At 40.7% G+C, this 12658-nt stretch overlaps 1 protein-coding gene across 7 annotated transcripts in view; it reads left to right on the top strand.

Moving 5' to 3' along the window:
* The window catches only part of fstl5 (follistatin-like 5), a 179587-nt gene that overhangs the window by 151744 nt on the left and 15185 nt on the right, over positions 1-12658 (top strand). For all 7 annotated transcript variants that reach the window (XM_034291899.1, XM_034291900.1, XM_013132285.3 and 4 more), the window contains 2 exons: positions 4985-5092; positions 7333-7457. In XM_034291899.1, coding sequence (XP_034147790.1) covers positions 4985-5092; positions 7333-7457 — 233 coding nt within the window. The remainder of the gene's footprint in view (positions 1-4984; positions 5093-7332; positions 7458-12658) is intronic.

The following is a 12658-nucleotide window of genomic DNA, read 5'->3' on the forward strand; positions in this document are numbered from 1 at the left end:
AAGCAGAAGAGAAATGTCAGCGTACACCAAGGAATTTATTCTAACTAATTCATAGCATACCCACTATAGAAGACAGCAACGAGGCGCTATGTGAATAAGTATGGAATAACACTAAATCCTCGAGAGGCAGAAGTTGCAGGGGGGGAAAACAACAACAGCTATGTTCCCTCTGGTGACTGTGCTCAGACATTAGCTAATACTCAACACGTTATTCTCTCATCTCTCTGCATTCCCTCACGAGTTGTTTACTCTCACAGCAGTGCCGTACACGTTACCACTTCACCGTGAATCTGCCAGGTAAAAAGCTCTTTTAGGATTTCACTGTAGAAAATATGACATTTCTGGGAGGACAAAACACTACTTCACCATGCCTGTTTGCAGTCTGCTGTGATTTCCTAGGAGAGAAAGAAAATAATAGATTTTTGCGCCAAATTAGCACTATGGTGTTTTTCTTTTCTCAATGCTTGTTGGCTACTGTCAATCTGCACTCGATTGGATGTAATGCACAAGAGCCGCTCAGCTGCCACACACGACTCATCTGTTGCAGCCGACTGGAACATAGCGTAGCCAGGTGTCAAGAAATGGATATGGATTGAAAGCAATTACTTCAGTGATGTTGAGCAATTGCCACTGTCACCACTCAATTTGAAATGCCACTCCACATACAAACACCTCATACATAAAAAAAAAAAGGTGATCCTCCCCTCTGTCTGGTTATAAACAAAAGTTGGCTTTTCCTGTCAAATACAGCGCGTTATCAAGTAAGAACGCTTTGATATGCTCCATGCCCAGCGTCAAATGATGTAAAGTTGCGGAAAATATAGTGCTACTTCTTTACTTCACTGATCTTTTGCAGTTTCTTTTGGTGACGTAAATATTTGGGGTGTTGTGCAGAACAAAGTTACTAGTTACTGGATCATCTCCAGCCAATCAGGGTATGAGCATAATAATTTTATGAGCTTTAAATTATTTTCGAAAGGACACCCACGCGTGTTAAAGCTCAGGCCCAATTCATCAGATCCTCTGACCCATTGTATGTAATATTCATGGCCTCTGGGAGGTGTTCAAGTATAGACGTCTCGTGAAGAAGAAACCCTACAGCATGGGAGCATTTGGTCAGACCAAGGCAGAGATGGGGACAGTCACACATGGTCAAGTCCAAGCAAGTCTCAAGTCTTAACCATCAAGTCTCGAGTCAAGTCTCAAGTCACAGTTCAGATAAATCAAGCAAGTCAAGTCAAGTCAAGGGTTCACCCTAAGCAAGTCAAGTCGAGTCCTTATAAGTTTCAAGTCAAGTCAAGGGTTCACCCTAAGCAAGTCAAGTCACAGTACTAAAGAGATGAACACACACACACACTGTCCTCTGTTTCTGACTTGCGCTCGGTGCGAAGCTCGATTTCAAAATCAAATATTTTTCTCCTCCGCGGTACAATTTTTTGGGGGGACGAAGCGGAGGGATCTTGAATCAGCCTGAAGGGGTTGTATTCGCTATAACAACCGCCTCGCTATACCTTATCCCGCTTATTACATGGCTACCTACCAAATAAATCTATAATTTGACCCAAAATATTTATTTCAAAAGGAATTTATTGATTTAAAAACGATTGTATTGCTTCCTCTAAAGAAAATAGTCCGTTCTGTCTCTAGTTAGAATCCTGCTGCGTCCATTGCAACGCGCTGTTTTTCATGGCAACGGTCTGTTATCAAGAAATAACACGCATTCTGCACTGGAATTCAGCCAATCCATGTAATAAGGGCTAATAATAACAACCTTATAAACTAATTATTGTGACTGAAAAACCGCCTAATATGTAATTACGCTGTAATTATTCTTGTCTGTATGAGTAAAAAAAAAAACTCTTCGAAATGTTTAGGTGCTAGTAATCACATCGGCGCCTCCATGTTAGCCTTTCATGCAGTAAAGTTAACTGTTATGGTGTAAGCACAATGCTTTTTAGTTTCCACACGCAGTCCACAAACACTTGAAAATGCCCACATTTAATACAGACATTATAGCCTACGTGTAATAATATACATGCCCGCTCATTTTAAGATGCCCATCAACATTAAAATTCAGGCTATGCCACTGTTATAGTCAAATTCCCTTACATCTATTTACCAGATGTATTCAGTAATGATAATGGTCACATTTCTAACAAGAAAAAAAAAAAACATAATATGCAACCAAGGCCAAATTATGACAAACAAAAGATTCATTCATTACATTAGTAACTTAATCGTTATAGATCTTAGTGAAACTGAATATAAAGAGATTACTTTCTTACCTTTCCTTGTGGTTCTTAAAATAACGAATGAAATTTGACGTTATTGCATATTTTGCATCTGGCAAATCTTTTTTATTCACACGGTCCAGTTCAAAGTCCTTGTATCCAAACGATACTATTTGTGGAGCTCGACTAACGTTAGTGTCTGCCATGTTTGACGCGGTTTGAATTGTGCAGCGTTAAAGGCACATACGCTGATTAGTGGTGCTGATGTCACAACATATGAAATAACTGTATTGCTGTTTGTTTATTATAAGTTCAAGTCATTGTCAAGTCTTCCACTTCAAGTCAAGTCAAGTCTCAAGTAACTTGTTCTCAAGTCAAAGTCAAGTCAAGTAATTTTCATACTTTAATCAAGCAAGTCACAAGTCCTGAAAATTGTGACTCGAGTCAGACTCGAGTCAAGTCATGTGACTCGAGTCCCCCTCCTCTGGACCAAGGATTGGGTAGGCAGGAAACTGTATTTGGATATTGGACCACAAAACCTCTTGAAAGCATTCTAAAACCTCCCCCACGTTAGATGGTAGGGAGCACAGAAGCCTAATGAGGGGAGGAAACCTCACAATGCCTGGAATTGAGTGAATGGAATGGTATCCAGCACTTGGAAATTATGTTTCATTTATTCTATTCCAGCCATTACTCTGTGCCCGTCCTCCTCAATTAAGGTGCTCCAGACGCCTGTGGTAGAGGAGGTGTTATTTTCTTTGAATGCTCTGAATGCTTCATTTTGATGTTGGTAAACACTGCTGACGGAGACATGAGAAAGCCTGATTGAACTTTTCAGAAACCCACATAAACAAGCCTAACTCATTGATTTGTAGACCATTTCATCAAAATTAGAATTCCGGCCACATGGATTTGCATTGTAATTACAGACAACCAAATTAAGTAGCGATGTCTTCCCACAAAATTGTCTGTCTCATTCGACTGATTTCAGCTAGAAACCAATACAAAACATGCGTTGACTGCCGACTCTCTAAAGAACAAGGACGTGTTGGTTGTTTTTCCCCAAGACCGCCAAAATTAATAGGGGGTAAAATTGGCCATGAGTCTATTTTTAGACCTGGTTCATATCTCTCAAATTTAGGAATGACACTTGAAAACTTTATTCCTTTTCTTGGCTAGCTGTTCATGTACCAATTAAGGGTGTGCCGAGCATTTTTATGGAATTGAGTAATTGGACTGATTTGATAGGATTATTGTTCTTATCCGTTATTGTCTTTATGCAGAAAAAAAAGCAACTGTCCACAAAACATTCTCATAGCGTGGAACGGCTGTGCTCTCAAAGGCTGATTCGGCTGTCAGTTAAAGACACGGCGGGGTGTTCATTGGGCCAGCTGCTACGATTGGATATGTGACGCTTTAAGTCCTTGTTTTACCCGAAATACTCAAACATGCACGTAACAGCTCCTGCACACCCGCTCCCCACTCGTGCTGAACTCTCCCTTTATTTCTCCAAACACATGGTGTGTGTTCATCCGAATCCTTTGATAGCCGGCAATTAAGATAGTTATTATTAGCCATTAAGCTAGTTATGTCAGTAATTATACACATTCAAGAAATTGTCATTATATTCTCCTGATTAAATGTTGGGTTGAAGCTTCTCATGCTCCCCTCAACTCGACAGACAAGCACACATGAGTGGCTCCCAATTCTTCACTCCTCTTAGGTTTCAACTTTCTGTCCAGTCCAAACATAACAAGACAAAATTCTTAGTAGTTAGTCAGCTAAATCTTACGTTGCCATAATATGGTGTCTTGGTCTAGCTGATGTTGTTTAATGGCCTGAAGAAGTGTGTATGTAGTTATGTGAGCAAAACCAATGCAAGGTATTTTATGTTTTCTGAACTAAACATTACTGGGAAAATAAAAATACAAATGTTAAAGTAAATGCTTACTGTACAAATGTTTTGGCATGGTCTAGGTGTTAAAAGAGAATTGTTTTGCCCCTCTCCGAAATGAAACAGCAGAATGTGGGATGAGGGAACTAGAAGTAGCAGGCAGCCATGCATTATTTATTTGCAGTGTTTTGTTAATGTAAGGGCAGAGAAATGTCATTCTTTAAACCATAAACAGTATGTGAGTATGTCAAGGAACATCTGAATTGCACTGAAATCCAAGTGATGGTGAAATAACACATAGTTAAGTTGCAGGCTTTACCAGCATTTAAAACATATTTAAAGTGCAATTCTGGGTTTTCCGATTACAAGTATCCACTATGACAAACAGATACGATTATGGATACGAGTATGACGAGATAGGCACACCCCTAGTAAATGTGTAAGGGCCATAGTAGTAAACCATATATTCATAGTTATGTAAGCTTAGTAGATATTTACAGAGGTTAATGCAGTCAGATTGGATTTCATTTAGAGCATTGTATTATTCTTGACTTGTTGGTTACAATTACACATTGTATATCGAGTCAGATTGAAAGTCAACACATCATGATGTATAGATCTGCTATGCAAAAAGTGACAAAGTATGGCAGAAAAATGCATCTAACGATTGGTCTGAGGCAGCCGGTAAATAACAAGTGCTTCAAGTGCAACTTTATTAACGATGGGTTTGGGAAACAGATTTTCTGTCAAAGATGCATCGTAAGCATGTTCTAACGACTAATGCTTCCCAGGCTCTGGGAAGCTTGGAGCTGACTGGTTTGTGCGCCGTGCTACATGAGGTGTATTTTTGTGCTTTCAGACGGTGAGCACAGACCCATACCCAGTGAAGCTGCACTATGACAAGTCCCACGACCAAGTGTGGGTCCTTAGCTGGGGAGACATGGAGAGAAACTTCCCAACTCTGCAGGTAACTGTTGGACCTTGCAGCAAAGCGCACATTGTAGTGTAATGTGCTCCGCCTGAAGCCTCCTTGATCCTAATGCTCCATACAAGTGGTGTCCTTGAAATACTGTAACATGACTAGTTCATTACATTATTGATTTTCATGTTGCGAGTTATGTTGTATTGAGAAAAAAGGTGTTATTTTTTAATGTGTTGCAAATAGGGTGGTATTGTTTTTTTTTTTTATCTGTTGCAATTAATTACATCATTTTCTGTAGTTAGGTACCCTTTAGAAGGCAGTGCATTGAGTTACAAGAATACTTAGCTTTTTATTGTAGAACGACTATAACTTTCAGATGGTTTTACATAGCATGTGTGACACAGCTGCACCACATCGTTTTTCAGTATTCCCAAAACCCTCCCCTCATTTTTTCTCTTCCCAAATGTTGTCAATTCCATGTGCATCTATGGCCCTGAGTCATTCCATCTACTTCCAATGGTTTTTGGAGTTTTAAAGATTGTGGCAAGCCTTCATCCTAGCCATCCACACCAAGCCGTCATGCATCTTTACAGTGCTTGTCGAACCAGGAAGTAATTTGGGTCAATGCGTGTGAAGACATGCTCACTTACTTGATGACCTCACTTAGCCTTGCAGATGCCTGAGCTGCTAAACTTCCTGAGGGAGCGTGAACTAAGAATACCGGTCAGTTCTTTCAAGATTAAAAAATCCCTGCTGAAGATTCCTTTTCCCTGTCAAAACAATACTAGTGAATTGGTATCAGCCATCGGGCTTCCCAGCCACATTATAACACAACTGCAATGTCACATTCAATGCTCAAATCTAGACTGTGGAATTCAGGTTGGTATTACAAAAGAGTACCTTGGACCACTTCACAACCTGGAAGACCTGACCATGTTTGAATATAACCTTACTTATTAAGGTTTTAAAGGCATTATCAGACCTTTTAAATAATTGGTCTCCTCATTTCAGTTTGAGGATCTAGGGAAATAGAAATTACACCCAGTATAAAATAAAGTTTTTGTAAGAAAAGTTGGCTTAATGAAAATGCAGTGTGTGGTACATTTAATGAAACCGCAACATGTGCTCAATTTAATGAACCTGCAGTGTCTGTTGAAATGTATTACATTTCAAATTGTATGGTAAAGTTAGTTGATTGTTTCCAAATAAGCAAAATTATTCAGGTTGGACCATAACAAATTGTGGATAGTCAACATCCACAGCTGTCCAGACCAGCCTATTTTGTGTTCCATCTTAAATAAGCCATAATAGGCATCTATGGTTCAGATTTATTTTGGTCCGCAACAAAATAGACAAGAAAATAATGCTGGACCACACAGTGCTATCCAAATGATGTTGGCATCAGAAGTGCTTATCAGGTTGTTATTGTCTTAGATAGCCAGAGTATGAGTCAAGAAGCTGTCCATTATCCTGACTACTATCTTGAAAAATATGCAATGTTGCAATTTAAAAATTGCAACATTTTACAAATACAAAGTTTTATTATATCTGTAAAATATTTATAATGGTGTGCTTCTTGTTCAAAATGATTCTTGCTCAGATTTTTTGAGCTAGTGTCCAATTGACTAACATTCAATTCTAGGAGTGAACTCCTTGTCCAATAATTAACCATAATGCACTCAACTGCCCACTGAAAACATGTGGGTGCCGTAACCAATAAATTCAATGTTCATAATCTCCACAAAGTATCTCTGGCTCAAGTCACAGAGGTTAGTTAACTTCAAAGGGTTTAATGCGTAACAGGTGAGCTTAAAACTGTTCCGTGTGGTAAATAAATGAGGGGATGTGATCAACAACATAAACATTTTTAATGTCGATAAACGCGTCTTTGCATAACTTCGACAGGCTTAGTTATGAAATCGCATAACAACTGTGATATGACATTTTCAAAACAATTGATTTGGCTTCTTATAATTACCACTTGTCTTCTGACCTGTCAAACCAAGTTAGCCAGCAACTATTTCTCAAATGGCAAAGTATTAGGTGGACTTTTCTCTTTGAAGCTCTATAGAAATTATTAGCAAGCATTGACGGCCGGCTTGTTAGGGGGTGCATTGTGGCATACGTCTCTGGTGCATAGTGGGATAATTAAGGCTACCCTACGCGCACACGCAAACACGCCAACACAGTACAAAAGGCAAACAGAGTGAATAATTCATGGAGCTCATGTTAAATATCTCTCCCCTCTTTTCCTTCTTTCCCATCCTCTCCTGGTGCGGTGCTAGGTGATCAATCAGGCCAGCGGGAGTGCATCCCACCACACCGTCCACACCCAGCCGGTCGGCAGACGCTTTGATAGGGTGGATGATTTCTTCATTCCTGCCGCCAGCCTCATCATTAATCACATCAGGTGCGTCAGTGTCAGCGGGTGTGTATGCGAACGTGTGTGTACCCCTGCGTGAGAGAGTCGGTGCGTTTCAGAGTGAATCTAAAGACAGACGTTCTAGCTCCCGAGCGCCCCACCTCGCGCCGCCCCCCCATCCGCCTCCCCTCCCCTGCCTCGGCAGAGAGCCCCGCTGCCTTCCGAAATGCGGGGTGGGCACGTTCACTGAACCGCCGCTCGTCAGCAACAAAGCATCGACGTATGCAGAGCAGATTGATTTGGCCCCTGCTCTTTTGACGGGAGCTCACCAAGACTCAGTCACTAGCTGCTGACACACGGAGGCTTAACTTGATACAGAAGGCTGGCGCTTCACCAAATGCTTGGCTGGAGTTGAAGTCGTGAAGGATGCCAAGGGCCAAGCAGGAGTTCTCCAGGATTTAAGGATGATAACAGTCTGCCAGAGAATACGTTTGCTAGTCTGAGCCTTAATTAGGCCCGCGAAGACCTGCCAGAAAGGGTTGCAAAAAACATGGGAAAGTAATGAGAATATGCAGTCGCATTTGAAATGACTGGCACCTTTGATAAAGATGAGAAAATGTGTAAAATAAATAATTAAATATGAAGCTCTATTGTATGCTAAATATATTAGTTATTTTTGTAGCAGAACATCATGAGCTGCTGATCAGAGGCTGACTAACTCAGTGGTTCTCTAACCTCTCCTCTAGCGTCCGTCATATATAACAGTACGATGATAAGCTGAATCAGGTGTGCTAGATCAAGAATGATACAAATACATGGAATAACTCGCAGTCCCAAATTGAACCTTGAGAACTGCTGGTCCAGCTAACATATTAGCTAGCTAGCATTGCATATTATTATTTAGCTAAAATTAATCTTTTGAGGTAACTTTCATTGAAGTTGATGGTTGGACTTGTTCAGCTTTGAGGTGAAAGGAGCTGACAACCATGTTTTATTCTTTGTTAATGGCTTGGTGAGACATCTGCCATCCAAGAAGCCTCAACCAATGGCCCGACACATAATTATGGTTTTGACTCTAAAAAAGGGAATTTTACTGCTGGGTATGGAAATGCCCAGCATTTTCCCAACACATGTTTTATTAGCCCTCGTCTTGACCCCAGACATATATTTATGATTGTATCTAAGACGTTTACTTCAGATGAGGCATACCGTATGTAGTCTAGTTTCTATCCACAAACCATCACATATTACCTGTATGTTGATCCTTTTAGGCCCCAGTGTTGGGTAGTTATTATTCATAAATGACACCTTGCTGATAAACAGTCCTAGTACATACAGTAATGAACAGTCCTAGTAACTCTCCAAGCCATCCCTATAAAGTTCACTTGTACTTTCAGAAAAAAACAGACTGCTTGAAAAGACTTTAGTCCATGACTTGTCTTGATCTGTATCCAAAAGGTCGGCCCTGGGTGTATTAGACTGAACTAGATTGATCTCCTCCTCTATGCCAATTGGCAGGCTTTGCCCTAGTACCAATGGAATAGTCAATAATTGCAAACCCCACCCACCTGGCACAAATCCAACTCTGATTCAGGCATGCCTATTGATGGCTTTGGTTCTAAATCACTACTATTGTCCAAGATCAGTCAATTGTGGGCCCCTAACCAATTCCCCCTAACCATGGTCAATGCCACACAGCGCCAGACAGGAACCACACAATATGTACAACAATTCAAGGCTTTCATTTTTGCCAAAACAATAAAGGGACATTGAGTTCAGAATCAATGCCAAGGATATGGCATTGTGCACAAGGCTTTGTTTAGCTTCCCTTGGAAACGTTGGAGTGTGCTCTCAGTGCACACACGGTTTCTATTCAGTGTTTTGGCCGACTCTATTATTGAAGTCTTGGACTCAAATTCCAGTCCAGACTTTTCTGCTCTTGTATCTAACTTGCTTGATGGTGAGCTGACAAGGGTAAACACTTTGTTGCCTGTATTGCCTGTATTGATTAATTGCTTTTAGTCTGCTTATAAAGACCAAGTTGTTCACATGTAAAGGTCAACAGGAGGTGAAAATTGTCTTGATAAATGTTGGGTGCAATCATGACTAAAAGATAACATCCACTTCAGTGTGCTGTAAATCACTTTGCAATGTTTGTTCCAATTGAGATCAGGTGTGCGGGGCATTTTAGCATGCATTGATGTGTGAGAGATCAGCTAGTGATAATCTAGTGGCCATTCAGAGTTGCAACAGGCCCCAAGGCCACATTTCATCAATGTGTTGGCCCACGGAATATTTTATGTGGTCATCGTGATCAATATGGCGCTTTAGCTCAGAAATTATCACACAGTGCGTAGAGTTTGATTCTATCTATGGTAAGACAGAGTTCCAGATGTTCACGTGTGATTTTAATGCCCGACATGCTGTATGGAAATTGTTTGCAGCAATATTAAAAAATATTTAGAGCCTAGTTGTTTTAACTCACTGAAGCAATTTAGCTAGCATATCATTCATAACGACCAAATGTTCCTTCCAAAATATATCCTAAATACAGTGATAAATATACATCTCTATCTACACTCACCTAAAGAATTATTAGGAAAACCTGTTCAATTTCTCATTAATGCAATTATCTAATCAACCAATCACATGGCAGTTACTTCAATGCATTTAGGGGTGTGGTCCTGGTCAAGACAATCTCCTGAACTCCATACTAAATGTCAGAATGGGAAAAAAAGGTGATTTAAGCAATTTTGAGCATGGCATGGTTGTTGGTGCCAGACGGGCCGGTCTGAGTATTTCACAATCTGCTCAGTTACTGGGATTTTTACGCACAACCATGTCTAGAGTTTACAAAGAATGGTGTGAAAAGGGAAAAACATCCAGTATGCGGCAGTCCTGTGGGCGAAAATGCCTTGTTGATTCTAGAGGTCAGAGGGGAATGGGCCGACTGATTCAAGCAGATAGAAGAGCAACTTTGACTGAAATAACCACTCGTTACAACCGAGGTATGCAGCAAAGCATTTGTGAAGCCACAACACGCACAACCTTGAGGCGGATGGGCTACAACAGCAGAAGACCCCACTCACCACTCATCTCCACTACAAATAGGAAAAAGAGGCTACAATTTGCACAAGATCACCAAAATTGGACAGTTGAAGACAGGAAAAATGTTGCCTGGTCTGATGAGTCTCGATTTCTGTTGAGACATTCAGATGGTAGAGTCAGAAATTTGGCGTAAACAGAATGAGAACATGGATCCATCATGCCTTGTTACCACTGTGCAGGCTGCTGGTGGTGGTGTAATGGTGTGGGGGATGTTTTCTTGGCACACTTCAGGCCCCTTAGTGCCATTTGGCACTAAGTGCCATCGTTTAAATGCCACGGCCTACCTGAGCATTGTTTCTGACCATGTCCATCCCTTTATGACCACCATGTACCCATCCTCTGATGGCTACTTCCAGCAGGATAATGCACCATGTCACAAAGCTCAAATCATTTCAAATTGGTTTCTTGAACATGACAATGAGTTCACTGCACTGAAATGGCCCCCACAGTCACCAGATCTCAACCCAATAGAGCATCTTTGGGATGTGGTGGAACGGGAGCTTCGTGCCCTGGATGTGCATCCCACAAATCTCCATCAACTGCAAGATGCTATCCTATCAATATGGGCCAACATTTCTAAAGAATGCTTTCAGCACCTTGTTGAATCAATGCCACGTAGAATTAAGGCAGTTCTGAAGGCGAAAGGGGGTCAAACACAGTATTCGTATGGTGTTCCTAATAATCCTTTAGGTGAGTGTATATTAGGAATAATATCAACTTATTTTATTTTTTATTTTTTAATTGTGCTCTCCCATAAACACATAGCTGAAATCTGCACCTCAGCATTTGCTTTGGTTGTTGATCCACACTGTTGTGTGGATGGTACTCCATTGGATTGAATGGACGTTGCAGTCCATCTGAAAGAGGCCTAAGAGTCTGTTGGTAGACCTTGCACTGTTGGAATAGTGCAAAAACAGTATTGTATGCATATGTATTTACGGTATGTCACGGCAGCATAATAGATTTGTTAGAACATCTGAGCATTAGTAAGGTTTAAACCCATTGATATCAAGCGTGCCCGCACAAGCCCTGAAAAGTGAAGCCAAAACGTCTCGATCGCCCCCCTGGTGAGTGGTCCCAGTATAGGTCATAAACCCCGCCCTCCCCATGTTATTCAATGGGACGCGAGAGACCAACTAAACAATTAAATTTACCCTTCAAATATATTTTTTCCGAAGCTGGTTTCTGTCATTTACTGTAGTTTGTATCACGCTAATGTAAATTCAAGAGTTTGTTTTTAAAATAAGTTTGTTTTTAGTTAGTTATTTAATGCTCTAAAAACGGTGGTGTGACGTCGTGATTCACAGCTGTGATTGACAGCTATCTGAGCCGAGGAGCCACTGAATCTTCGGAGGACTGAGGAGATTGGAACTTTACATTTAATCTCTAAATTTCTATAATTGATATAATTTCACACGGACATAATGGGTTGTTCTGCAGTACATTGTGCTAACCGACCTGGCATTTCCAATCGATCTTTGAATTTTTTTCGGTAAGTAAAATGTATAAGCTATTTAATTAGTAAATAAATGTAATGGGCTAGCTAACGTTAGCTAAAAGACAACAAGCCTCGTTAATAGCCATGTTAATAGCTAGCAGGTGATCGTTAGCCAGAAGTTACCAATTATTTTTGTATTAGGCCTATTCTAAATTAAGGTTAAACATGATGTAAGTTAGGCTATAACATATCGTCTAGGTTTAACAAGCAAAGGTTGTACTGTACTTGGACTTGCGATTGATTACGGTATGCGCATTCTGCGAGGGAGAGTGAGGGCGGGGCACAGGGGTGGGGCGTTGATTTCGCGGCTTTACGGCTTTACTTCCTTCTCGCTACTGCGCATAAACTACTGCGCAGAACTGGTCCCAAGATCGCTATCTGCGCAGACGCAAGTCCAGATGTCCGCGCCGTATCAGGACACTGGTGGCTTCATTTTTCACCAATGGAAAAGAGCGAAAGGGCGTCGTCCATTATTTTTACAGTCTATGATTGATATCCAGAATTACCTTCAGCAAGACATAATTACTGGAACTAGAGTTCATTCATATCCCTAAGCACTGTGTGTGTTTTTTTTTGTGTATGTTAAAGACACTCTTGAATATGTACATTAGTTAACACCTGGACCTCCATGAAGTGAGAGGAA

Source organism: Esox lucius, chromosome 4 (genome assembly GCF_011004845.1).
Source record: "Esox lucius isolate fEsoLuc1 chromosome 4, fEsoLuc1.pri, whole genome shotgun sequence".
NCBI classification, from domain to species: domain Eukaryota; kingdom Metazoa; phylum Chordata; class Actinopteri; order Esociformes; family Esocidae; genus Esox; species Esox lucius.